At 52.4% G+C, this 27,283-nt stretch overlaps 1 protein-coding gene across 1 annotated transcript; it reads right to left on the reverse strand.

Moving 5' to 3' along the window:
• Positions 1 to 3,878: 3,878 nt before the first annotated feature.
• On the reverse strand, positions 3,879 to 20,771 carry FAM180A (family with sequence similarity 180 member A). Its single transcript, XM_008258158.4, has 3 exons — positions 20,451 to 20,771; positions 6,610 to 6,710; positions 3,879 to 4,672 (listed from the first exon to the last, which is right to left on the reverse strand). Exons 1-3 carry the CDS (start codon positions 20,524 to 20,526, stop codon positions 4,328 to 4,330), a joined length of 522 nt encoding a protein of 173 aa, XP_008256380.1. The 5' UTR covers positions 20,527 to 20,771; the 3' UTR covers positions 3,879 to 4,327.
• Positions 20,772 to 27,283: the final 6,512 nt, after the last annotated feature.

The raw sequence follows: 27,283 nt of genomic DNA on the forward strand, positions 1-27,283 counted from the left end.
AGGGGAGCAATGCCCCCCAAACCAGTTCTGGACTTCAAAGGCAGGTGCAACTGTGGGAAATCCAGGTTCTCTTTGGAATTATCCTGCCATTGTAGGACTGGTTGGGATGACTCATTTCTCTAAAAGACCTGCTCCTGAATTCACTATGTTCTGGGCTATTAGGACCACCTAAACTACCTTCCTTCAGTTTCTTAGACTTCCATTCAGATTAATGGGGATGCCAATGTGGAATGATTTTGAAACTCAGAATGAACACTACTGCATGGGTGGTGTTTGGGCTGCAAATATTAAAGAGACTGTTTGGTAATGAACAGCTGGGGAAGTCAACATCCACTATTCTACCCAAGAGCCACTTCAGATTCCTGGGTGAGATAATCTGAGAAAACAAGGATTCCAGTGGCTTTAGTAACTCCATCATGGCATTTTTATTACACCGTAAAGGAATATTTGTTCAATAAAGTTAGGTGAGGCAAGTGACACAGTAAGACCAGAAGTTCTCCTTCAGGACTTGGCGCATTTTTCAGATGAAGAAAAACCCTTTGGTCCCCCTCGGACGAGAGGTCTAAAGTGCTCAACCCTGAACAGCAGAAAGTGGAAGGGAGGCCAATGAGGGCTGGCAGAGGGGCAAGGCGGGGCGGTTCCACTGTGTGGAGCTTCAGTTTCACAACACGAAAAACTCGTGGCGATCTGTGTGGCACGAGCATGGAAGGAGACCAGAAAGTTCACGGAAAATGGAGTGAAACCATGTTTATTTGAGTGCCAAGAATTTTTGAAAGTTCTGTATTGTTTTCTCATAATAGGCATTTTCATGGACTTCCTGAAAATCCTTCATGTAGTTAACATTACCGTACCCTTGACATTGGTTAAGATGGTAACTTTTATGAGTTTTTTTCCTCTAATGGACAACAAGGAAATGGGTTAAGAAAGTAAAGGGTGTTGTGCACAGGCAGTTAATGAGCATTTCGTTTTCGATGAGTTTAGCTGTGGAAATATCTGTTGATTTACCACTTATGTGATTGTATTTTCAGTCAGTTCAAGGTGAGATGACTGAGCAATGCAAATTGCAGCGCAGAGAGGTTTGTCAATGTCTCTTGTGTGATGCGGGAGATAGCTGTGAGGATGCCAGCTACGGCAGAAACCTCCGGGGTCTTCGATCCTACAATTTCCCAGCAGTGTACACATGGCAGCAATGGGTCTGTAAGACAAGTTTCCACTGCAAGCATTACACTCTCACATTATTCTGTGAGTAAATGTGACAAAATGCAACCCTTCTGTCGTTGTGGAGAGAGCAACATGAACAAGGTGAAATGGGGGGAGGAAGAGAGAAAGAGAGGGGTTGGTGCTGTGGCGTAGCAGGTAAAGCCACTGCCTGCAGTGCTGGCATCCCATATGGGCGCTGGTTTGAGACCCGGCTGCTCCACTTCCGATCCAGCTCTCTGCTATGGCCTGGGAAAGCAGTAGAGGATGGCCCAAGTCCTTGGGCCCCTGCACTCACGTGGGAGACCAGGAAGAAGCTCCTGGCTCCTGGCTTCAGATCTGTGCAGCTCCAGCTGTTGCAGCCATCTGGGAGTGAACCAGCGGATGGAAGACCTCTTTCTCTCTCTGCCTTTCCTCTCTGTACAACTCTGACTTTCAAATAAATAAATAAATCTTAAAAAAAAATTAAGGGAGAGAGAAAACCACGTCTATCTACCAGTTCGCACCTTAAATGCTGCAACAGCCAGGGCTGAGGGTTGGGGGGTGGGGCTGAGGCTGGATCTGGGGGCTGGTAGTGCAATCCAGGTGTCCCATGTAGGAGGCCGGGACCTAATTACTGGAGACATCACTGCTGCCTCCCAGGGTGTGCATTGGCAGGAAACTGGAGTCAGGAGCTGGAGCCAGGAATCAGACCCAGGCCCTCTACTTTGGAGTGTAGGCATCTTAATCACTAAGTGTTAAATTCCTGCTCCAAGGGGCAGGGTATTTTGGGGAGTGAGGGATGGTGAGCATAATATATCATTTTCATGTCAATAAAGTAATTGTTATAAAACTTTTTGGGGTAAGAAATTAATCTGCTTTCAGATTCAAATCGTGTTTAAGAACCTAGTTATGGAAATAAAGTCTTCATTTGCCTTTAAAAAGGTAATTTCTTTTTTGTCAGTTGTTGACTACCATATGCTTTCAGGTCCCAAAAGTTCTACATACAAAGTGCCTTCAATTTTTTGTTGCTAGATGAATGAACCTAGCATTGCTACCCGTGATCCTGGGATTGAGCCTTCAATTCACAGGTCTCCTACCATTGGAGGAGGCATTGACCATAAAACAGTAGGCAGGGACTGCAGAGCTGGTCTTTCCATCTGATGAGGTCTGGGTACAGATCCATTCGGATGGGGGTGGAGTCTGGGGGGGTGGTGCATGACTGACTGCATGGTGTCTAGGGATGGAAGCCATTGTTGGTCACTTCCCAATCCCACAAGCAGGAAGAATGGAAAGAAAGAAGGTTCACTTCCTCTGGGGATTCACAGTCCTGTCTGTACACTGCTCTTGGTTTTAGCCAAGAGACTGAAAGACAGTATCAGAGTATGAGCAAGCAGTCAGAGGGATAGAAGTGGAGAGAAAGAGAGAGAGAGAGAGAGAGAGAGAGAGAGAGAAACAAAGTCAACCAGAAGGGGCCTGGAGGTGTATCAAGAAACAGATACAGATATTCAGAGTTGGGTCCAAATACAGAGTGGCAGAAATGCTGGAATGAAAGGAAAGAGACCAGCAGAGTTATGATGTCAATTAGAAAGAGAAAGACAGAACAACAAGTGTAACTCAGAACCTGGGCTTGAGGGCCGTATGAGAGCAATATGATCGGGGAGAGAGGCTGGGAGTTATCGCTCCTCTGGGCCTGAGAGTAGCACTACGCAAGACTGGAGATGATGCAGATGACATTTCCTGCATCCTTGTATTTCTCCAAAAAGACCCTGTTGCTAGGGCTGATAGGCAAAGCTTGTTTGTGTCAAATGACAATTGTTGAATAACCTTCGCAGAACCGAATTTAGCCCAGTGATTGTCATTCAAAGACTAGACTTTCTGCAGCTTCCAGTCCAACCCCAGCTGACACTTTGCCAAAGCTAGTAGCATTCTTGTGCTGTGAGGAGCCCTTGTAGAACCTAGCAGACACTTCAGCCAGGAACTGCTCTTTGACATAGAATGAGAACATACCTCACTACCTTAATCTTGAGGCTAAGGAAGAATGAACCAGGGAGGGCAGGTTACATCGGTAAAAATGCCTGACGGTGAGGGAGGCAGCAGAAAAACTCAGACCTGGGCAGAGAACAGGCCAAGCCCCAGCTCGCAGGGCAGCGTCGGTACAAACAGTCCTGCAGGCCTCTTGTTGTCCCTCCCTGCAGTATCTTGTAGTTAGTTCAACGATTGTAGGAATTTCAAAGGTGGAAGGAATCTTAGAGATTATCTTATCAATTCGTTCATTAGACTGTTTCCAATGAGTCTCCTAAGCTAGTAAATAAAAGCTGAAACTTTTCATATGTATAGTTTAGATGTTTAAATCAGTATTGAATCAACTTAAATCAGTATTTGGGCATTTGACAGGGTAACATCCTGTGTTTTCTTGGGTGCACCTGGTTATTTGAAGATGCTAACTTATTTTAGGATTGGGAGAGAGAGGCCGGGGCCACCTCTTCCATTCGCAAGGCCCCTCTGCGTTAGCTCGGGTTCTGTGTTGGAAAGACAAAGCAGGACTGGGCTCCCAGCACCTCTGTGGCCCCCTTTCTTGTTTCTTTTCTGTATACAATCAGCTTACAGAGAGGGTGAGTTAAGGCAGACAGGTCATAAAACCACTGATTTCCTGACCGATTCTTCCTGGTGGCTTTTGGAAAAACTCAGGGAGTGCATCCTTGGCTCACAACGCATTTATTTGGGTGTAGCTCTAGCTTCTTCGAGTTTACTATGGGACTGCTGGGAAGCCAGCTCCAGGCCGCTGTCCCCTCACCCCATCTTCGTGCCGTGCCCACACTTCTCTGCCGCCCTCTCTCTCTCCCGCCCTCACTCCTGGTGTGTCCAGCGATGGCTCTGCGGGGAACCCTGTCTTAAGACTCCTGCATGACCTCAGGCAAAGCATCCTGCCTGGCAGGCATCCGGAGGGACCTCAGCGGCCCTTTCTCCCGGCACATGTGCCTGGCAGGAAGCTACCAAGCGCAGAGGGGCATCGGGGCTCCTTGTATTTTATCTCGGCCGATCTGTGTCGCTGGGCGTGTTTTCCTGCTGGGCTGTGTAGGTGGAGAGAGAGAAGGAAGCCTTTCTGGATTGCTGTGTGTGCAGGTCCCTGCTCCAGGGGCCCAGGCTCTCAGGGAGCCGCCCGGGGGCCTGAGGACCGCATCAGATCATGCCTCAGGGCCTGGAAGAGGCTGACCAGGGACTGGGCCCAGATGTCCTTCTGATACCCTTGGGACAGCGCCGTGCGGTAGGCCGCATAGGCGAGGGTCAGCACGGTCCTTTCAAAGTCCTCCCTCCTGAGGACGCCGGGGCGGCTGGCCAGGCTGGCGCTCAGCCGCCGGATGTCCGGCAGGCGCTTGGGGATGACATCGTTGCAGACGGCGCGGAAGTCCGCGGCCTTGCGCAGGGAGTCCAGCTCCTCGTCCCTGATGGAGATGTGCAGGTCGGGGCTGATGCGCAGCTCGGCCAGCAGGAACTGGTGAGAAACACAGGAGGCGGAAGACATGAGGGCGGGCCGTGCTCAGGACCAAGCCGCATTCCTCACAACCCGCATCCGCGCGGGGAGGCTGCGGGGGCAGAAGCTGTGGAATCCAGAGAGATGAGGGTTCCGGGCCTGCCTTTCCCACTGCCCATGGAATGGGGCAAGAGTTGCTCAATGTTTCCGAGCCTCGAAGCGTGGACACACCCAGCCTGGTGCCGGCTGCAGAGCTGCTGTTTAGGGGACCGCTGGTTCCAGGGTCTGGTGCCGTTCCCTGCCGCCCTAACTCCATCCCACCCACCACATACCTCCTAATGCATACACCGGCTCTTCTGGGTAATTTCCCAAATCAGAATCTCGGAATTTGAAGGATGAGGAGAATTGTGCGAGGAGTTGGGTGGGATACAGAGATTGGGCTGTGTCTCTCTCTGCCTGCTCAGGGTAAGCGCTGGGTGGGCCTGCCATCTCCTTCCCTGGGCAGGGCCAGGCACACAGCAGGCACCTCACAGATGCTCATAGCTGGAGGAACTCCAATTCCTAACTCTTCTCTCTGACTCCATCTTGCCCCTGTTCTGCTCCCTCCTGCGTGGTACTGTCTTTTATCTTCTTAAAACATGGATGGCGTGGGGGTGGGGGTGGGGGTGCTGACACTGTGGCACAGTGGCTTAAGCCACCACTTGCAAATGCTGGTGTCCCATATCCCAGCAGCAGTTTGAGCCCTGGCTGCTCCACTTTGGAGCCAGCTTCCTGCCTGTGTCCCTGGGAAGCAGCAGCCCAAGTGCTTAAGTCTCTGCCACCCGCGTGGGAGAGTTGGCTCGAGTGCCAGGCTCCCAGCGTCAGCCTGACCCAGCCCTGGCCACTGCAGCCATGCGGAGAATGAGCCACTGGGTGGGAGATCTCTTTCTCTGTCACTCTGGCTTTCAAGTGAAACAAATCCATCTCTAACAAACCAGCCAAACAAGGATCTGCTGTGTGACTTCCACGTGTGAGACGTGGCATTTCCACTGTGCTCCCCACGGCAGGATTCAGTGGTGTGGCTAGAGCACAGTATCTCTTTCTATTTTTTTTTTTTTACAGGCAGAGTGGACAGTGAGAGAGACAGAGACAGAGAGAAAGGTCTTCCTTTGCCGTTGGTTCACCCTCCAATGGCTGCCGTACTGCGCTGATCCGATGGCAGGAGCCAGGTGCTTCTCCTGGTCTCCCATGGGGTGCAGGGCCCAAGCACTTGGGCCATCCTCCACTGCCCTCCCTGGCCACAGCAGAGAGCTGGCCTGGAAGAGGGGCAACCGGGACAGGATCCGGTGCCCCGACCGGGACTAGAACCTGATGTGCCGGCGCCACAAGGCGGAAGATTAGCCCTAGTATCTCTTTCTTAACCCAGCAGTCTCAGTGCATGGTCACATGGCTGAGGGGTGACAGAGCCAGGGCTGAGGCTCAGATCTGGAGCCACAGAGCCGGGGAGGCGGACAGCGCAGCTTCAGGACGTGTGCCCTGTAGTTGGGTGGGGGTGCACTTTCAGTGAGGCGGGGGTCAGAGTTGAGCACAGAGAGCCTGCATGGTGGCCCTGGGCTTCCAGAAGCCCCACTCTGCCTACAGGGAAGCCTGGCAGCGTGATGGCACCCAGACCCTGGACCCTGTGGGTGAGTCGTGCCTCATAGCTGGTGGTGACTCCCAGGAATCAAACCGAAGCACTGATCTTGCCTCCACTGGACTGATGCCTTCCTTCCCTGCTGGGGGGAGGGGGGGAATGGAGGTCCTAGGGCTGCTTTGGGACCCGCAGGACTCTGTGACCCCTGCAACGAGTCTAGACCATTCCCCACAGCAGCAGGGGCCAGTCATGTTCAGGGTCTCTAGGAGGTCACTCCTCCAGAAAGCATCGAGAAGACCCAGTGCCTTCTAGGCGACCCAGATTGACGACCGTCCCGTCTGCCTACCTCGTAGAGCAGTTCCACTTCCTCCAAGGAGTTCTGCAGGACTGGGTTCAGTGGCAGGGACGAGGACCTCTTCGGCCGATGGGCAGCAGGGAACAGCACGGCTGGAAGAAATAGAACGTGAGCTCCGGGGAGGCTGTGTCCACACTGCCCTTCTCCCTCCTTAGCCTTGCTGTGGCCAGAGAGTCTCAGAAGCCATCGACGCAACGTGGTGGTGGACACAGAGTGGGCATGGGGACCGACTCCCCTGGCACGTCCTGCAAAGCTCCTCGGGATATCAGACCCTGCTGTGGCTTCAAGCCTGGCGGCTCATCAGGCCCACCTGAGAAGGTATCTTTTTTGTGTGTTTATTTTTAAGATTTTATTTGTTTACTTGAGAGTGTGGGGAGCAACTGGGAGCAACTTGGACTAGACTAAGTTACTGGAATTAAGACTTATTCTATGCATCTGCTCTCCCACAATATGGCGCTGGGAGAGGAGGAAACAGCTTCTACAAAGCTGCCTCCAGTTCAACCAATAAACTGTAGGACCTGCTCCTGATTGGAGGAGAGCAGCGTACTCGGCGTGTGGGTAGCAGAGTTGGGATTGGTGGAAGAGGACTATAAAGGAGGAGAGAGACAACATGCATGGGGAACATCTATCTGAAGGAACACCTGTGCAGCCCCCGAGAGAGCCGGCCGGCGGTGTGCCGCTCCCCCGCGGAAGTGGGGAAAGTGGCAGGGGGAACCGCCCTTCCACAGAGGTGGAAGGGACGGTAGCCAACCCGGGAAGAACCAGCAGCAAACCCGGGGAGGGCCGAGCAGACAAAAGAACAGCGCAGGGTTTAGTGTCGTTCCTCCACGAAGAGGGGGAGCGACAGAGAGGTATCATTACAGACAGAGGCACAGAGAGAGAGAGAGAGAGACAGACAGACAGACAGAGAGAGAGGTCTTTCATCTGCTGGTTCACTCCCCAGATGGCCACTATGGCCAGAGCTGGTTCAATCTGAAGCCAGGAGCCAGGAGCTTCTTCTGGGTCTCCCACATGGGTGCAGGGGCCCAAGCACTTGGCCTATCTTCTACTGCTTTCTCAGGCCACAGCAGAGAGCTGGATGGGAAGAGGAGCAGCCAAGACATGAACCAGCAACCATATAAGATGCCTGCTACTCCACGGTGCTGGTCCCCTGAGAAAGTTTTGAAAAATGCATGTGCCTAGGTATATGCAGGCCCTGAGGAATTTATACTAAAGCAAAGAGAGATAGTGCAGAAGAGAAGTGAGCAAAGCTAAAGTCCCAAATTCAACAAAGAAGTCCCTAAAGATAGGAGGGTATCTCAAAGAGTTCAGAGAGAGTGGCGTTAAGTCTGTTTTGGTGCAAATTTTTTAAAGTTCATGTATATGAGAGGCCTTGAAAAAGCTCATGGGAACATGTGTGTGGTGAATAATCTATGCACTGGATTTCAAAATGTTTGTGCACCCATATCGTCTTATCTTTTAATTCCGTTTTCCGTGAACTTTTGGAAATTCCTCTGTACTGTTCTCCAACAGTACTGCACCCCTGTGCGCTTTATTTTATCAGAATAAAGTGCTGCTTTATAGTCATTCTCCTTGCTCTTCATCAAGGATCAGGGCTACGCTGGCCTCCAAAATATATACAGAGGGCAAAAATAAAGGGAGAGAGCTGCCACAAGACCCGGACACCTGGCTCCGAGGGACCGTGAGGCCCAGTTCAGGCTTCCCCCAGGCACCGTGGTTTAAGAATGCACTCAGCCTGCAGTCAATGATTTGTCAATCTTGCTCCCCAGGGGTTGCACAGAGAGACGCGGGATAACCAGAGTTAGAGCTTGCTGGGGACCAGCAGGGGGAGGAGATAGACTATTTATTACCAAGCACAGGCCTGCTGGCTATAAGCTGCAGTTCTCGGAGATCCTATCAGGCTGGGATAAACAGCCCTGACTACCGCCACAGCCCCCCTGTGCTGCAAGGATTGCTAAACCTGCTGCCAGCTGATAACAAAAGGTGCAGTTTCTCCAAGACATTTGATTGTCATCTGCCAGAAAATGGAGGACATAACTAAGACTGCGATGGCAGAGTGGCGCCCCCTGAAGTTGTGCAAAGCACAACTAGTAGAACCGAAAACGACCACTCCTCTGGTCAGGGACGGAGCTTGGAGCCCTGAGGAGAAGGCCTGGTGGTGTCCGGTGCGCTGTGTTGTAGGAGGCAGGGACCACGTCACGCATTTAAGATGGATTTCCGGCAGAAGGGATAAAAGGTGAAATAGCTTGAACTCACAGGAACTTTCCCGAAAACTTCTTTGTAGCCATCTCCCACTTCCCAGCAAACGAGCTGGTTGGAGGTAGCTTGTTACGCTCCATACCACAAGTTCCTCAGGGGCTGGGATACATGTGGCTTTGTGTTTGGGCACCTGTGGCAGAGCCTGGCAGGCTTCTAGGGAGTGCACTAGGCTTAGCTACTGGCTGGCAGAATCCTTGTCTGAAGGACTCTCTGGCCTGCAGTGCGACCAGCGTGGGAAGGAGCCTTTGAACTCGGAGCAATAGCCCAGGTCTTAGGGGAGTTTCCTAGATGTTAGGGCTCGTGGAGCCCCTGGCTTCTGTTCATCCACGGTCCCTGCCTGTGGTTTTAGGGGAGCTGAGGCGAGTGAGGCACCTCCGACTCTGCTGGTTCATACCGTTAGCATCACCTGTTAAAAAATACTGACCCCGGCCGGCACCGTGGCTCACTAGGCTAATCCTCCGCCTTGTGGCGCCGGCACACCGGGTTCTAGTCCCAGTCGGGCGCCGGATTCTTTCCCAGTTGCCCCTCTTCCAGGCCAGCTCTTTGCTGTGGCCAGGGAGTGCAGTGGAGGATGGCCCAAGTGCTTGGGCCCTGCACCCCATGGGAGACCAGGAGAAGCACCTGACTCCTGCCTTCAGATCAGCGCGGTGCGCTGGCTGCGGCGGCCATTGGAGGGTGAACCAAGGGCAAAGGAAGACCTTTCTCTCTGTCTCTCTCTCTCACTGTCTACTCTGCCTGTCAAAAATAAAAATAAAAATAAAATTAAAAATAAAAATACTGACCCCTGGTCCCAGCTCCAGGATGCCGATTCCGCAGAGCCAGGGTGTACTGGGGACGTTAGGTTTTGTACGTCTTCCCGGGGTAGAGGATCACTGTCCTCATCAGGAGGCGCTTGGACTGTGCTTGTGAAGTTGTACAGAAGCCACTGCCCCTGCTGGGTGTCCGCTTTGGGCTAGCCCAGTGGTCATCAACCTGACTTTGCTGCAGCATCACCCGGGAACCTCTCACAACTGAAGCTCACACCCTAGGCCACCTTAGGGGTTCCCTGGGGGTGGCATCGGAACTTTGACAGCTTCCAGGTGACAGTGGCAGCCAGCATCGATAACCACTGGGTGGCCCAGGTCCCTGATAAGCAGGTGGAGCCCTTGTACCATAAAACAGTTCAAGGCTCACTCCAGCGGGCCTCCCAGAGACATCTGAAGAGACCAAGGGCATCATGCTGTTGGAGGCTGTAGGTGGAGGCACAAAGAGGGTGTAGACGTTGCCTCTGCTTTCTCTTCAGTAGACATGGAACCAGGCTCACAGCGGGCCTAGACGGGTCTCGCCTGGGGCGTGCCCTGTTTCTTGCTCTGTGCCCAACTCCTCTTCCCATCCAGAAAGCATGGATGAAACCCCTTTTCAGCGTAGGATCTATCTGTGAGATCCATTTTGCTTCTTTAATTCTGCTCCCAGAAGTTCTCTCTTGTTGCAAAGTTGAAGGTATTGTTCCCTTTTAAAAACATTCACCGCTAGGCGGATGGGGAGGGGACAGGGAGGGAGTGGCGTGGATGTGGAGGCCTTTCTGCCCCTGTAATCACAGGGTGGCCACCTCCTGGGAAGCCATTCTCTGCCCTAGACCTGCACTTCCTCACTCAATGGCTTGTCTGCACACGGCAATGCTGCGGTAGCGTGCTCGCGCCAGGTGAACCCCGAGTTCTCAAAGGGTCGAGAAGAAAATGCTTCCGATTCAAAGCTTAGCCTGAAAATGGGAACACTTGTTTCCAATAGCCCTCGTTCGCCTCCTTAATAATGCCTCCCTCTGGAGGTTAGCATTAGACAGGGCTCCAGTGTGCAGACTCTTGCTCTGGGAGGTCTGTATGGGGAGCACAGGAATCTTAAAGGCGGGTCCCTCCCTCCCCGCCCCTTCAGCCCTGGCAGTAATTGCCGTCACGTTTCCGTAGCTGCTTTGACCCTGGGCGTCGGGCAGAGGTGCGGGTGCTTGTGCCCCCGCAGGTGGCTGGAGGGCAGCCAGCCCTGGGGCTGGGGTGTCATTGACTCTGCAGCTGCCCATGCCTAACTCTATGTGAGGCGAGACCTGGAGAGGACAAATCCATCTCCCCTGGAGACGCTGGAGGTGGGTGAGGAGCCGCTCGGTGGACGCAGTGTATGGATGCAGAAGTGGGGTTGATGTTGCGACACAGCTGCTTAAGCTGCCGCCTGTCACACCAGCATCCCACATTGGAGTGCAGGTTTGAGTCCCAGCTGCTCCACTTCCAATCCAGCTCCCTGCTAAGGCGCCTGGGAAAGCAGCGGAAGACGGCCCAAGTGCTCGGGCCCCAGCACCCACAAGGGAGATCTGGCTGGAATGCCAGCCTCCTGGCTTCGGCCTGGCCCAACTCCAGCTGCTGTGGCCATTTGGGGAGTGAAGCAGCAGACGGAAGCTTGCTCGCTCTCTCTCTCTCTGTCACTCTGCTTTTCAGATAAATCCATATTTTTTTTCTTTTTAAACCCACAGAGATTAACAATTGAATGTCTAGGCACCCTGGGATGTTCTTGTCCATGATGAAGGCTCAACCCTGCCAGACACAGCCACGGCGAGACAAGGGCCGGCCGACTCCGAGCTGTCCACCTGGATGCAAAGCTTGAAGCTCTGACAGCGTTGGAGAAACATCCAAGTTTCCTGGGGAGCCTTCGGGGCAGCCGCACCGTGTGCTGTTGTTCCCCATCTCTGTCTCCGTGTGCTTTCAGCATCCATTCTACCCATTTCACATCCTGCCCCTTTATCACTGGACGGCCAGCTCCAGGCAGGGATGGGGCAGGGGCCCGCGCTTCTCCTGTGTGACCGTGGGGTCTGGGTGATGCAGGAGCTCTGAGTGCAGCCCCGATGCAGATTTAGGAATGACTTCTTCTTCTTCTTCTTCTTCTTCTTCTTCTTCTTCTTCTTCTTCTTCTTTTTTTTTTTTTTTGACAGGCAGAGTGGACAGTGAGAGAGACAAAGGTCTTCCTTTGCCGTTGGTTCACCCTCCAATGGCCGCCACAGCAGGTGTGCTGTGGCCGGCGCACCGCGCTGATCTGATGGCAGGAGCCAGGAGCCAGGTGCTTCTCCTGGTCTCCCATGGGGTGCAGGGCCCAAGCACTTGGGCCATCCTCCACTGCACTCCCTGGCCACAGCAGAGAGCTGGCCTGGAAGAAGGGCAACTGGGACAGAATCCGGCGCCCCGACCGGGACTAGAACCCGGTGTGCCGGCGCCGCAAGGCGGAGGATTAGCCTAGTGAGCCGCGGCGCCGGCCAGGAATGACTTCTAGACCGTGAGCTAGACGCGAAGAAGCACAACCACAGCCCTGGAGACTGGAGGCTTTGCCGGGCTTTCTTCCCATCCCGTCTGTCTTGTCTCCCGCATGGATGGAGGTCATCTCAGGTTCGGCTTCCTGCTCGCCACAGGTCACCTGAGCACCGAGCCACAGCCAAGGCTGCAGAGGCGTGGGCGTCCGAACTCCTGGCTTTGTGCACCTCCCGCTTGGTGTCAAACCCAGTCCGTTTGCTTTCTACATCAGTCCACACCCCCGCCCCGCTCACCCTCCTGGATGTGCCTCTGTCCTGGGGGACACCTGAGCTGCATGTCGTCTCCTTGCCTGTGAGACCACTGCCCAGGCTGGCCCTTGGCACGGGCTCCTGGCCTCTGAAAGGTTGGACCGACCAGCGTAGAACAAGTGATTCCCTTGCTGAAGGTCACGCCACACGGCCCAGGTTAGTCCAGGAGCGGAGTCAGAGGTTCAAGGCTCCCAGGTAACCGTGTGTTCTGTCCTCGTCACCTGGTGGGAGACAACTTTGGACCTCACATTGAAGTTGTACGGTGTGCGGCTCGGGAGCACTGGGTGCCTGTCTATGCGCCTTGTGCTGTCCCTGTGTTCCTAGGAGGTAGGTACTCACTTCCTGTTTCATAGATGAAGAAACTAGGCGGCTCAGGAATCCTTCCACCCGATTTGTTTGAGGTAGGACTAGGCTGTAACTCAGATCTCTGGGACCCTAAAACCCAGTCTCACCCAGGGGGTGATCAGTTATGTGTTTATGTGGGTGCCTCTGCCCAAAGACCAGGCAATCCGAAGTTCTAAGTAACTACAAGAAGGGCAGCCAGTGAATTATGAATGAGCGAATGCATTTGCTGTCATAGTCTTAGGGCCGGTGTTATGGTAGCAGGGTAAGCAATTGCCTGGGACGCCAGCATCCTATGTGAGCCCTGGCGTGAGTCCCAGCCACTCCACTTTTTTTTTTTTAAGATTTATTTTGTAAAATATTTGAATGGCATGGTTACAGACACTCAGAGAGAGAGAGAGAGAGAGAGAGAGAGAATCTTCCATCCACTGGTTCATTCCCCAAATGGCTGCAAATGGCCAGGGCTGTGCTAGGCTGAAGCTAGGAGCCTGGAGCTTCTTCTGGGACTTCCACATGGGTGCAGGGGCCCAAGCACTTGGGTCACGCTCTGCTGCTTGCCCAGATGCATCAGCAGGCAGCTGGATCGGAAGTGGAGCAGCTGGGTCTGGAACTGGCACCCATACGGGCCACTGGTGTTGCGGGTGGTGGCTTTACCTGCTGTGCCACAGTGCTGGCCCCCAACTGTTCCGCTTCTGATCCATGTCCCTCCTAATGTTCCTGGGAAAGCAGCGGAAGATGGTCCAAATGCTTCGTCCCCTGCACCCATGTGGGAGATCTAGATGGAGTTCTGGGCTCCTCGCTTTAGCCTGGCTCAGCCCCCGACCACTGTGGCCATTTTGGGAATGAACCGGCAGATGGATGATCTCTCTACGTCTCTCTAACTCTGCCTTTCAAATAAATCAACAAAAACCTCACATATCCTTAAATGAATCACAAGCATTTGTAAAAGCTCAAACTTTGCTTTATAACAATGTGTGTGTATCAGGCCAAATTGCTACAGCCTGTAGGCCCCGCTGGCTTGCGTGGATCCTTGATTGCTGTCTCCCTGTTCCTTTCTCCTGGCCCAGGCACGGCCCAGCTCCACCGGTTCTAGGCTTGGCCCCAAGCACCCGCGTGGCTGGAGGAGAACAGCCCCTGTGATGTGCGCTCGCCCCACGCTCGCGCCCACTCGCCCCACACGGGCACCCACTTCTCCAGTGCTGCTGCTCCCTCCGTCCTCACTTCCTGCCCGTCTGCCCTCCCCTGTTTCGCAGCTCGCAGGCCCGGCTCTGAGCGCTGTCCTCGCTGGGGCCACCCTCACTTCCGTCCTCGCTTCCTGCCCGTCTGCCCCCTGTTCCGCAGCTCGCAGGCCCGGCTCTGAGCGCTGTCCTCGCTGGGGCCACCCTCACTTCCGTCCTCGCTTCCTGCCCGTCTGCCCCCTGTTCCGCAGCTCGCAGGCCCGGCTCTGAGCGCTGTCCTCGCTGGGGCCACACTCACTTCCGTCCTCGCTTCCTGCCCGTCTGCCCCCTGTTCCGCAGCTCGCAGGCCCGGCTCTGAGCGCTGTCCTCGATGCTGGCCACCCTCACTTCCGTCCTCACTTCCTGCCCGCCTGCCCCCTGATCCGCAGCACGCAGGCCCGGCTCTGAGCGCTGTCCTCGCTGGGGCCACACTCACTTCCGGGTGGACTCCGGTGCTGTGTTCCCAGCGGCCTGGTGAAATCTGGTGCGTTTGCAGTTTGTCATTTCTCCTTACTGTATCCTCAACCCTCAGCGTGGGCACACACACACACAACACACACACATTCACACAACACACACACATTCACACAACACACACCTACATGACACATACAACACACATTCACACACAACTTAACACACAACACGACACACAACACATACAACACACACTCACACGTAACACACACCCATGTGACACACACAACACATTCACACACAACAAACAACACAACACACGTAACACACAACACATACCCACATGACACGGACAACACACAACAAACACAACACATACACACAACACAACACATTCACACAACACACACAACAAAATATACAACATACGACACACACACAACACATGCTTACACCACACCTACATGAAACATACAACACACATTCACACACAACACACTTAACACACAACAAACACAACACGACACACAACACATACAAAACACACTCACACATAACACACCCACGTGACACACACAACACACATTGACACACAACAAACAACACAACACACACTCATGTGACACACAACACATTCACACACAACAAACACAACACATACCCACACACAACACAACACATTCACACAACACACACAACAAAATATAGAACACATACAACACAACACACACAACACATACCTACATAACACATACAACACACATTCACAGACAACACACATAACACACAACACACTCACAACATGACACACACAACATATATAACACACACATCACACCCACGTGACACACACAACACATTCACACACAACAAACAACACAGCACACATAACACGTAACACACACCCACGTGACACACAACACACATTCACACACAACAAACAACACAACACATAACACAACACACACATATGACACCTACAACACACATTCACACACAACAATCACAACACATACTCACAACACAACACATTCACACACAACACATACAAAATACAGAACTCATACAACACAACACACACCTACATGACACATGCAAAACACATTCACACACAACACACTTAACACACAACACACATGACACACCACACAACACACACTCACAACACGACACACACAACATATACAACACACACTCACACATAATGCAACACACACCCACATGACACACACAACACATTCACATACAACAAACAACACAACACACACAACACATACATATAACACAATGCAACACACAACACACAACACACACAACACACACTACATAACAACACATACAACACACAAATAACACACAACACACACCCACATGACACACACAACACAACAAACACAACACACATTCACACAACACATGACAACACACACAACACACAATATGCACACATAACAACACACACACTCACACAACACACACACACACACAACACACACAACGCATTCCCACACAACACACACATACAGAACACACTCACGACACAACACATACTCGACACACACCACACACGCGCGCACAGCCCTCCTGGTCGTGTCCCGTCGCTCGGCTCGGCGGCTCAGGAGTCGCCCTCACTTTGCTGCCCTCACCGGCAATCTCCCAGCCTAGCCCTGGGTTTCCGTGGCTCCCGCTGGGTCTCATCACGCCTGGCCTGCCGCACCTCCCCGGGGTGTCTGCGTGCATCCTTGGCCCGGGCCCTCGCCGCCTTCTTCCCACGGCACCCGGAGGGAATCTGCGCACGCAGGTCTGACGATGCTGCCCCTTGTGGCCTTCCAGGGAAGCGCAGCTCCTCGGATGGCTCCCGGCTGACTCCTACCACCTCCCTGGACTGAGCTGCGCTCATGCCCAGGCTCATGGCACTGCAGCCACGGGCGCCTCCTCACCTGTGGGCACCAGGCGGGCTTCTGCCACAGGGCCTTTGCGCATCTTCCTGGAATGCTCTTCCTCTGGAGAGCACGTGAGTCTCTCCCTTCTCAGGTTTTTCATCACCTCCTCAGTGAGGCCCTCGGTGCCTACTATATTAAAAATTAACTCTAACTCCTGCCCCTACTTTATCACCATCCCACAGCCCCATTTCTTATCTATATGTCCTCCTGTAAATCCGTATCTCTGTATCATCTCTCTAATTACTGTATGTGTTTATCGCCTGTCTCCCCTCACTAGGGTATCAGCTCCGTGAAGGTATAGGACTTTGTTTTGTTCATGGCGGTATTCCCATAGAAACACATTACCCATCCTTGTCACTAAATTCCAATCTTTTCAGTCAGAGTGATTTACACAATGCTTCTCTCTCTCTCTCTTTTTTTTTAAGATTTCATTTATTTATTTGAGAGGTAGAGTTACAGACAGTGAGAGAGAGAGAGAGACAGAGAGAAAGGTCTTCCATCCTGCTGGTTCACTCCCCAAATGGCCTCAATGGCCGGAGCTGGGCCGATCTGAAGCCTGGAGCCAGGAGCTTCTTCCAGGTCTCCCACATGGGTGCAGGGCCCAAGCATGCTAGCCACTTTCCACTGCTTTCCCAGGCCACAGCAGAGAGCTGGGTGGGAAGTGGAGCAGCCGGGACTGGAGCTGGTGCCCATTTGGGATGCCGGCACCATCCATAGGCAGATCTTAGCCTGCAACACCACAGCACTGGCCCTGCTTCTCTTCCTGACGGGGCGATTCAGGGGTTTATGTGCGGTTCCAGGTCCTGGCCAACGATCAGACATTAGATGTTGACATCTGTCTCTACCTCAGCCCCTCCTCAGCTCAGAGGAGGCCCTGTTCTGGCGAGGAAGAAGTGGCTTTTAACTTCTCAATGAAGGCTGTTGCTGCCTCCCCACACCTGCCTCTTCCAGGCTTCCTGGCTTAGACCTGCAGATAACAGAGCAGTATGAAGGCTCACCGCTGTTTCCACTTAGCTGTGCCTAACATTTGTCCTAGAAAGGCTGTTGGGAAAGGATTCAGCCTGCAGACCGGCTCAAGCCAAAAGACAGCTGAGTTCTGAATGAACTGGTTAAAGCAGCTGTATGGAAATGACAGTGAGTGTGGAGGGAAACGCTCTTATTCATGAAAGATCTCTCGCCAGGTCCTCCTGATGTCATTGACTTTCTGGCTCCTAAGGCAGCCCTTTGGAAATCTGAGTTCCGAGCAAGCCAGGGTCTTGGCCCTGAGTGCTGGGGTTCCCTGGAGTGCTCCCGTGGGGAGCTGGTGTTGCTAGAAAGATCCACTAGGTTAGGAGGGCGGCCCAGGGGGAGTGGCGAGATGGTGGGTAGAAGATAAAGCTGCCTCCTGAGATCCTGGCATCCCATATATGGGTGCTGGGTCAAGTCCCAGCTTCTCCACTTCTGATCCGGCTCCCTGCTAAAGACCTGGAGAAAGCAGCAGCAGATGGCCCAAGTGCTTGGGCCCCGCACTCATGTGGGAGACCAGGATGCAGCTCCTGGCTCCTGACCTTGGCCTGGCTTCACCCTGGCCATTGGGCTGCCTGGGGGGGATGAACCAACAGATGGAAGATCTCTCTCTCTCACCCTCTCTCTCTCTTTCTCTCTCCCCCTGCCCCATAACGCTTTCAAATGAATAAATAAATCTTTTAAAAATTATATATACATATACTTTAATTTTTTGAAGTCTGGCTAGGGCTCCCTTGGGAAGCAGTGCTTCCGCAGGACTGGGGTGTGTGGGGAATCCGGCCACTGTGTGTGTGTGTGTGTGTGAGAGAGAGAGAGAGAGAGAGAGGGAGAGACATCGGGCGCCCCGGGTTGGCCCTGACCGCAGGTGAGTCATTCGGTGGTAATCAAGCAGGCAGGGCGGGAATTGGGCAACCCTGGATCCTGGCGTGGAAGCTACCTCCCAGGGCGGATCCTAGAGAGCATTTCTGAGAGAGGCGGGGCTGTGGAAGGAGAGAGGGCGCCCTGTGGGCAGCTGCACGTCTTTGGGTTCTTTCTGCATTTCTGCAGGGGGAGCAGGGACGGGGGAGGGGTAGGGGGTAGGGGGCCAAGGCCATACGGATGGCGCAGGAGGCTCATGTAGGCAGAGGGCGTCCTCCCACTCTTTCCAAAGGACGTTCTAAACTGGAGCTGGAGTCGGGGCGGGAGAAGGACGAAGGTGTGAGAGCAAGGGACATGTGGCCAAAGTGTTCTTTATTTGGGTGTGACTCCCAGTCCATCCGTAAAAAATGGCAAGTATTGTGTGTGCCTTTTGGTAATTAGCAAAAAAAATGTTCAAAATGCAGGGAATCAGCTACAGGGACGACTTCCGAAGCTGGTGGAAGGATTCCACATCAGCTGCTGACTCTGAACGCGGGTTAGGGCCACTGCTCCAGCACTTTGCATCCGTGGGCTCACTGCGCCCTCTGTGCTGGTCCTGCTGGCCTTGGGTCTCTCCAGCGATTGGGACAGCCCTTCCCCAGTGAGGAGGGGGCTGGGCCACAGTGTTGCTGTTGGACCCTCTTTTGAGAGCCCCAGACTTGTCTTTAAGGAAGGAGTTTCATGTTTGAGCCGGCATTTACAGGGTGCTGTGTCATTTAGAAAGCATTCTCACTCACATTTTTTAATCTGGGCCTCTCAGTTACACTGCGAGGGGCAGTTGTTAGCAAAGCTCAGAGAAGTTCCGAGATTGGCCAGCGATCACACAGCTGTGGCTGCCTTCAATCTGGGTCCCTTGCAGGGTAGCTCACGATCCGTGCTTACAAGCCGTATTGTGAGTTCAAGATCCCTTCTGGTTTTCCAACAGCCTGGGTTATCCCTTTTCAATAGGCAAGGTCAGTAGACGGGACAAGGGAGGAGGTAGTAGAATCCAACCCTGGGACATCTTTGCACTGTGCCTCTCCCAATGTGTGTGCACACCATGAGCAGGTGTGTGTGTGTGTGTGTGTGTGTTTATATGCAGTGTTGGTATGAAAAGAAAGGGTAAAAGGCTGCATTATTTGCCTCTGGGCAAAAATTATTTCACAGCTCAGCTCAGAGGAGGGCAGGTCCCTAATACCGGGCTGAACCGTGAGGCACTAAAAACCGAAATAAGCACAGTGGCTTTGCCCCACTCCCCACCCCCGCCTTCAGGGCAGGCTCCTCTGTGTTGCTCACTCCTTTCCTGACACTGCCCTTGACAGCAGGGGGCTCATCCCGTCCCACGCCGCGGTGCTAGTGGGAGCGCGAGGAGCACCCCCGAGCCTGACCTGAAGGAGCCCCATCCTTCTTCCGGTTCTCGGCCGGCTTTTGGGGGTGGGAAGGCCTCCCTATAGATTGGGGGCCAAGAGTGGGCAACAACGTTGGACCCTCATTTCCTAAGAACGATTGATCGGCTGGGGGTGCTGCCAGTGTCTGCCAAGCAGAGCCAGTCCCGGGAGTGTGGAGGAACGGTGTCACCCCAGGTCTGAGGGCCACCTCCTCGGGGACAGGCAGTGAGACAAGAGTTTCTGCTGGCGACCCTGTCTTCCGTGGATTGGTGAGGGGCTGGTGGGAGTAGCAGGGCCCATGCGTAGCAGGTGCGGAGGGGTTTGTCTGTCCTTGCCTGCCACGGAGCCAGCTCTACCTGCTTGCCTAGTCGCGTGCACCTGTGGTCAGGAGGCAGCCTGGAGAGGCCTCCTGCCTCCCAGCACCCGTGTTCCGGCCTTTCAGCTACAGGCCGCAGCACCTGCTCTCGACGCCCTGCCCGAGCTGCAGCAGCGTGGGGGGACCTGCAGGAAGCACGCCCACGTCCGGTGAAGCAGCAGTGAGTTCTGTCTGGCCTGCCCGGGGCGGGAGGGTTGCTCTCTGCATTCTCCGCCTTGGCCAAGGGCCCAGAGCAGTGGCTTTGATTTTTCTCAGTGTCATTTTCCCACTCCCTTTTTATAAGAAGCCCAGAAGCGTAAAGCAATGGGCAGAGATATTAGGAGGGTGTGGTGGGGCTTCTAATTTCCTTCCCACCCCTTCCTTCCCCTCCAAGTCCCTGATTGTCTTCAAGAAAGAAAAGACAGCATCAAACCAACAAAAGAATAAAAAGCAACTCACCCCTGCTCCACCTGTGGGACACGGTAGCCTGCGCATTGTAATACAACAGCAGAAGCAGCAGCGTCTTCCAACACATCTTGTCTGCCAAGGTGAGAAAGCGGCCCTTTCTAGCCGAGGGGACCCCGGTGGCTACAGGTACGCTCGCGAAAGCCGATGCTGCCCGGGAGACGATGGCTCGCCACTCGCTTGGCTTTCAGGAAGAGCCGAGGTGCCCTCGCCTGGCCTCAGGAGGGCGGAGGCAGGCGGCTGCTCCTGGGTGGGACGGGAGCCGGCACCTCTCTTAATCCAGCTCTCTCTGGGATTGGGGGACCGGGCTTCCACACAGAGACTGTTTTTGAGCACATCTGGAGTGACTCACGGGGCATGTGATCTCCCTGGCAGTGGGGTGGATAAATATAATTTCTGCTCTTGACTTCCATGTGTTGGATGCGCCCACTGGAATTTTTCTTTCACAAACAGACCCGCGGAACTTGTTAGAGAGCCCGGTGAAGCGTTGGCTGCTCTCCGCGTCCACACACACTGCACCCGAGCCAGGCTGACGGGAGGAAGGGCTGGGAGGAGGCTGCCTTCAGGACAGCAAGAGCGTTGTGGTGCCTGGGCCGGGTGTCATGGGTGCCCGTCTCTGGAGCTAGACCTAGGCGTCTGGGTGCTGAGTCTTCCCTGGGCTCTGGCTGGGAGAGGGGTCGTTGCACTTGTAAGGGAGCAGAAGTGGAGAGGTGTGTAGGCGTGTGTGTGAACGTGTGTGGGTGAGGATTCGGGGGTCAGAGGACTCCCCACCCGTGTTCATCACTGTGACAAAATACCCAAGGCTGGGTCAGCTATAGAGAAAAGAGGTTTATTTATTTTACCATTCTAGAGGCCCAAGGGCATGGCATTGGCATCTCATTGGCTCTTATTAGGGCCATGGGGAGCAGCATCACAATAAAAGAGATCCTTCGGTGAAACAGGAAGCCAGAAGATTCAAGGTCAAGCTCTTTTTTTTTTTTTTTTTTTGACAGGCAGAGTGGACAGTGAGAGAGAGAGACAGAGAGAGAAAGGTCTTCCTTTGCCGCTGGTTCACCCTCCAATGGCCGCCGCTGCAGCCGGCGCACCGCGCTGATCCTGGCAGGAGCCAGGAGCCAGGTGCTTTTCCTGGTCTCCCATGGGGTGCAGGGCCCAAGCACCTGGGCCATCCTCCACTGCACTCCCTGGCCATAGCAGAGAGCTGGCCTGGAAGAGGGGCAACCGGGACAGAATCCGGCGCCCCAACCGGGACTAGAACCCGGTGTGCCGGCGCCGCAAGGTGGAGGATTAGCCTATTGAGCCACGGCGCCGGCTCCCTGCTCATTTTTTTTTTTAATAACAACCCATTCTTGTCGGACTAATTGGGGTTTCAGGAGAACTACATTAACTTCTTCTTTTTATTATTTCTCTGGGCAAGAGACAGACAGGGAACCTGGGACCAGACCAATGTGATTCTCACAAGCAAAATGGTAGTGTTTTCCCATGATCATTTGAAAAGTGCTTCCGTAGACACCTTAATTTTGTCCAGTATGACTTTCTCACCTTGTATGAAACCGCAGACAGCACATTTAAAAGTCACTTAACGTGTGCCGGCGCCGCGGCTCAACAGGCTAATCCTCCACCTAGTGGCGCTGGCACACCGGGTTCTAGTCCCGGTCGGGGCACCGGATTCTGTCCCGGTTGCCCCTCTTCCAGGCCAGCTCTCTGCTGTGGCCAGGGAGTGCAGTGGAGGATGGCCCAAGTGCTTGGGCCCTGCACCCCATGGGAGACCAGCATAAGTACCTGGCTCCTGCCATCGGATCAGTGCGGTGCGCCGGCCGCGGCGGCCATTGGAGGGTGAACCAACAGCAAAGGAAGACCTTTCTCTCTGTCTCTCTCACTGTCCACTCTACCTGTCAAAAAAAAAAAAAAAAAAAGTCACTTAACATTGTGGGATTCCTGCTTGTGGAGGGCGGCAGGATGAGTGGGCTGTTGGAGATGAACTCTTGAGGGTCTCATCCCTTCAATCGGAGCTCCTCTTTTATCTGTTACAAGAATTTGAGGAGCTGGCATTGTGGTGCATCAGGTTAAGTCACTGATGTCCAGATTCCACGTCAGAGAGCCTGTTGGAGTCCTGGCTGCTCTGCTTCCTGTCCAGCTTCCTGCTAATGCACCTGGGAAGACAGTGGAGGAGGATGGCCCGAGACCTCAGACTCCTGCCACGCACGTGGAACACCTGGATGGGGTTCCTGGCTCTTGACTTCTGCCTGGCCAAGCCCTGGCTATTGTAGCCAGTAGGAGAATGAGCCAGCAGACGGAAGATCTCTCTTGCATTCTGTTTTTCCCTCTCTCTCTGTCACTCTGCCTTTTAGAGAAATAAAACAAACCTAAAAAAGTTGTTTGAAAAGGTGAAAATCATTAATTTCACTAATAAGAATCACAGTCATACATAGCTGCTGGGGGCTTGGTGCTCTGTGCTTGGAGTCCTCCTTGCGTTGGCTGAACCAGTGCTCACTCACTCCAAGCCACAGGGTGGTGAATGGCAGAACTCTCCCACAGGGGTAGAATGCGAGTCCCACAAGTCAAATTTAAAATTTCCTAGTAGCACATTAAAGTAAAAAGAAATAGGTGCAATTGATTTTAATAATACCTTTTATTTAATTTTTTTTTTTGACAGGCAGAGTGGACAGTGAGAGACAGAGAGAAAGGTCTTCCTTTTGCCGTTGGTTCACCCTCCAATGGCCGCTGCGGCCAGCACACTGCGCTGATCCGATGGCAGGAGCCAGGTACTTATCCTGGTCTCCCAGGGGGTGCAGGGCCCAAGCACTTGGGCCATCCTCCACTGCACTCACAGGCCACAGCAGAGGGCTGGCCTGGAAGAGGGGCAACCGGGACAGAATCCGGTGCCCCAACCGGGACTAGAACCCGGTGTGCCGGCACCGCTAGGTGGAAGATTAGCCTAGTGAGCCGCGGTGCCAGCCTATACCTTTTATTTAATGCAGTAGATCCAGGGTACTATCGTTTTGGCACATCATCAGTATACTTTTTTTTTTTTTAAAGATTCATTTATTTATTTGAAAGTCAGAGTTACAGAGAGGCAGAGGCAGAGACAGAGAAGTCTTCCATCTGCTGGTTCACTCCCCAGATGACCCCAATGGCTGGAGCTGAGCCAATCCGAAGCCAGGAGCCAGGAGCTTCTTCCAGGTCTCCCATGCAGGGGCAGGGGCCCAAGGACTTGGGTCATCCTCTACTGCTTTCCCAGGCCATAGCAGAGAGCTGGATTGGAAGTGGAGCAGCTGGGTTTTAACTGGTGGTGCCCATATGGGATGCCATCATTGCACGTGGGGGCTTTACCCACTATGCCACAGCGCTAGCCCCCAATCAATATACTTTTTAAAAAGATGCGTTTTATTTATTTGAAAGGTAGAGTTAACATAGAAAGAGACAGAGATTCCCTCCCCCCCCAAACACACATAGAGGGACACAGCTCTTTCATCCACTGGATCAACAGCAACATCTGGGGCTGGCCAGGGTGCAACCAGGAGTCCATCTTCTGCTGCTTTCCCAGGAGCACTGGCAGGGAGCTGGTTTTGAAGCAGAGCAGCCAGGACTAGGACAGGTGCCTGTAAGGGATGACGGTATCCCAGGCAGCAGTTTAACCCTCTGCACCACACCAGCCTCATCAATACAATAGTGACAGGATATTTATCTTTCTTTCTTTCCTTCCTTCCTTCCTTCCTTTTTTTTTTTTTTTTTTGAAACGAACTCTTTGGAACCAATCATATGGTTCACATAGCACCTCCTTTCATGTCCTTGATAGCCACAGGTCATCAATGGCTACTGTCTCAGGTGGGCAACCTTTAGGGCCAGACTGCCTGTCCTCTTTTGTCACTTACTGGTGATCTTGGTAGATGTGGGGAATCCCACAGGAGTCCCAAAAGAGTTACAGAGCACCGCTAACCCAAAGAGAAAGAGAAAACGCAAAACCAAAATGGAGTTTCTTAAGCTAAGGCCACTAGGCACCAGGAACTGCTCAGACCATCTGTCAGAACAGACACAGGTGCTGAGGCCTGATAAGGACTGGGGGACACTACATCATAAGAAGCAGCCAACCAGCTCACTACTGCATTACTTCATCCACACTACTGCACCACGATTGGCCACACCCAGGGTCCCCTGGGTCTGGGTCACACCCAGACACCAACATCTGGTTGGTGACACCCCAAAGGATGAGCTTGTGGTTGGTGACACACCAGGGCACCTTCACTGCCCACCTGCCCCAGCAGCCTCCGAGCTGCTCTTCATCCCCTCGGGGACCATGGCTCAGTGCGAGTGAAACTCTGCCCGCGTCTCCACTGACTGAAGCTCTCCCTGCCACCCTGCTGGAGCCACCTCGCCTGGACGTCCCAGCCGCTGCTGGAGCTGACGTGAAAGCTGGACCGACCTCTCATCAGGTGACCTCTCCAACCCTTCACCTTGCTGTCCGTCTTGGAACTTTGAGCCTACTGCCCAGAGTGCCAGTCATCCCACGACTCCTGCCTGTAAGTGACTCTTCTGAGATCCACTCTCCGAGTGGTAACGGGGACTTTGGACTCTCTGGACTTGGACTTTTCATGAACGTGATATGGTCCTTGAGAATGTAGCATTCATATTACATCCTTAGCCATGAGTGTTTAGATTGGTTATGCTTTTATGCTTTGTATGTGTTATACTTATTACTATTGCTGGATATTTCTGGAAATTGCCTTATTCCTAGATGAGTGTTATAACCTGTGGACTAACAACATATTGAGTGATATTGATCTGTAGATGTGTGCCTTGAATATATATATTGAGTGGTATTGATCATTGAATAATAAATTATATTGAAAAGACTATGACGATTCTGTGTGATTCTTCCCCGTGCTCCAACACGTCACATTAGCCTTGGTGAGCTGCGTGACAAGTGGCGCTCACAGTAGTGGAGTTCTCTAATCTTTCTTTGCTGTGAGTTTGCTCATGTAAAGAATGGAGAAAATGTTAGTTTCTCCTTCATAGGATGTTGTGAGATCAATGAGTTAACAAGTATAAGTGTTGAGGACACTACCTGGCACACAGTAAGCATTCAACACGTAGGCTCTATGTACATGGGAGGAGGGGTTTGCCCATGGCCATTGTCTAGTGGAGATGACCTAGGGCCACGTGATTCCATGGCCTGCGTGCAAAGCTGCTCCCGAGCCTGCCTCACAGCCTCGCATTCAGAGGAGAGCTAGTGAGCCAGCTCTGGGGCACGGGGGAGAAGCTTGCTGGCCAGTCTCCCTGGAGAAAACAGCCTCATCTTGGCTGATTTCAAGCCACTGATGGTTTAATAAGTGGCTTGCAAGATTTTGGAATAACTAACAGTTGGCCCTCTGGAAGTCCAATGAGCTGGTTCCAACACAGCATTGCCTCTTACTCTGATACTCTCCACCTTCTACTGCGCCATTTTCTTCTTGTGCTTCCCTTTTAAGTCTTCAAGGATCATCCAAAGGCCCCAGATGAGGTAATGAGTGTTCTGCAGTCAGCCATTAAATATTTATTTGTTGGTTGATGCTGAAGCTGTGAAAGAAAGCTTGAGTCTCTGTATTCTCTGTGAGTGAGGAAGGAGTTGAGGAGGAGGGAACAGTGGGCATGACTTGTCAGGCCACATGGAATCCAGAACCAGAAATGACAGTCTTGGCTTCCAGTCCTGGACTTTTTGTCTGCAGGCTCAAGTCTCCGAGCCATCACCTACTAATTACTAAGCAGCGGAAAAGATTAGCTTTTGAATTTGGGCTGGGAATGAATATGTTTGCAACACATTCTGTTCCCTAAGATGATAAGCCAGGCCTTCTCCCCCACCACTGTAAGTTGGCACCAGGAGGCATAAGGGCTACAAATTTTCAAAGAGGTTTAAGTCTTGGGAAACCCTGGGCTAGTGTCCTGACATTTTTTCTTTATGTATTTTTTTTCTTGTTTCTGTTGTAATTCTGTGTGGATTGGTTGTGATCAGTAAGAAAATGGGTAGTTCGGAATAACAAATGCACCAATTCAAGAAACAAGAATTAGGAAGACAACATGATGCCCCCAAAAGAACACAATACTTCAGTACTAGATTGTGAAGATGAGATTGAAGAAATGCCAGAAATGGAATTTAAAAAATTGATCATAGGATGACTTAGAAGTAATCAGACACAAATGCATTAACTAATGAAATCCATACATGACATGAAAGAAAATTTCTCCCACGAAGTTGAGATTTTAAAGAGAAATCAAAAGGAAATCTTAGAAATGAAGAATTCAACAAATAAATGCAGTGGAGAGCCTTAACAGAATCGGTGAGGCAGAAGAAAGAATATCTGACTTAGAAGACAAAGCACAGGAAATTATACAATCAGACCAAACACAAGGAGAAGAAATTAGAAAACTAAAAAACACTGTTGGAGATCCGCAGGATTCTATCAAACAACCCAACATACAGGTTCTAGGACTTCCTGAAGGTGTAAAGAGAGAAAGGATTAGAAGGCCTTTTAAGTGAAATAATAATAGAAACTTTCTCTAATTTGGAGAAAGAAAAGAATGTCCAAGTACAGGAAGCACATAGAACTCCTAATAGACATGACCAGAAAAGATCTTCACCACAACACATTGTAATCAAACTCTCCACAGTAAAACATAAAGAAAAGATTCTGAAATGTGCATGAGAGAAATGGCAGATTAGTTTCAGAAGATCTCCAATAAGACTCACAGCAGACTTCTCATCAGAAACCTTACAGGCTTGGAGAGAATGGCGAGATATATTCCAAGTCTCAAGGGAAAAAAAAACTGTCAACCCAGAATACTGTACCCTGCAA

The sequence above is a fragment of the Oryctolagus cuniculus genome, chromosome 3 (assembly GCF_964237555.1).
Source record: "Oryctolagus cuniculus chromosome 3, mOryCun1.1, whole genome shotgun sequence".
NCBI lineage: Eukaryota > Metazoa > Chordata > Mammalia > Lagomorpha > Leporidae > Oryctolagus > Oryctolagus cuniculus.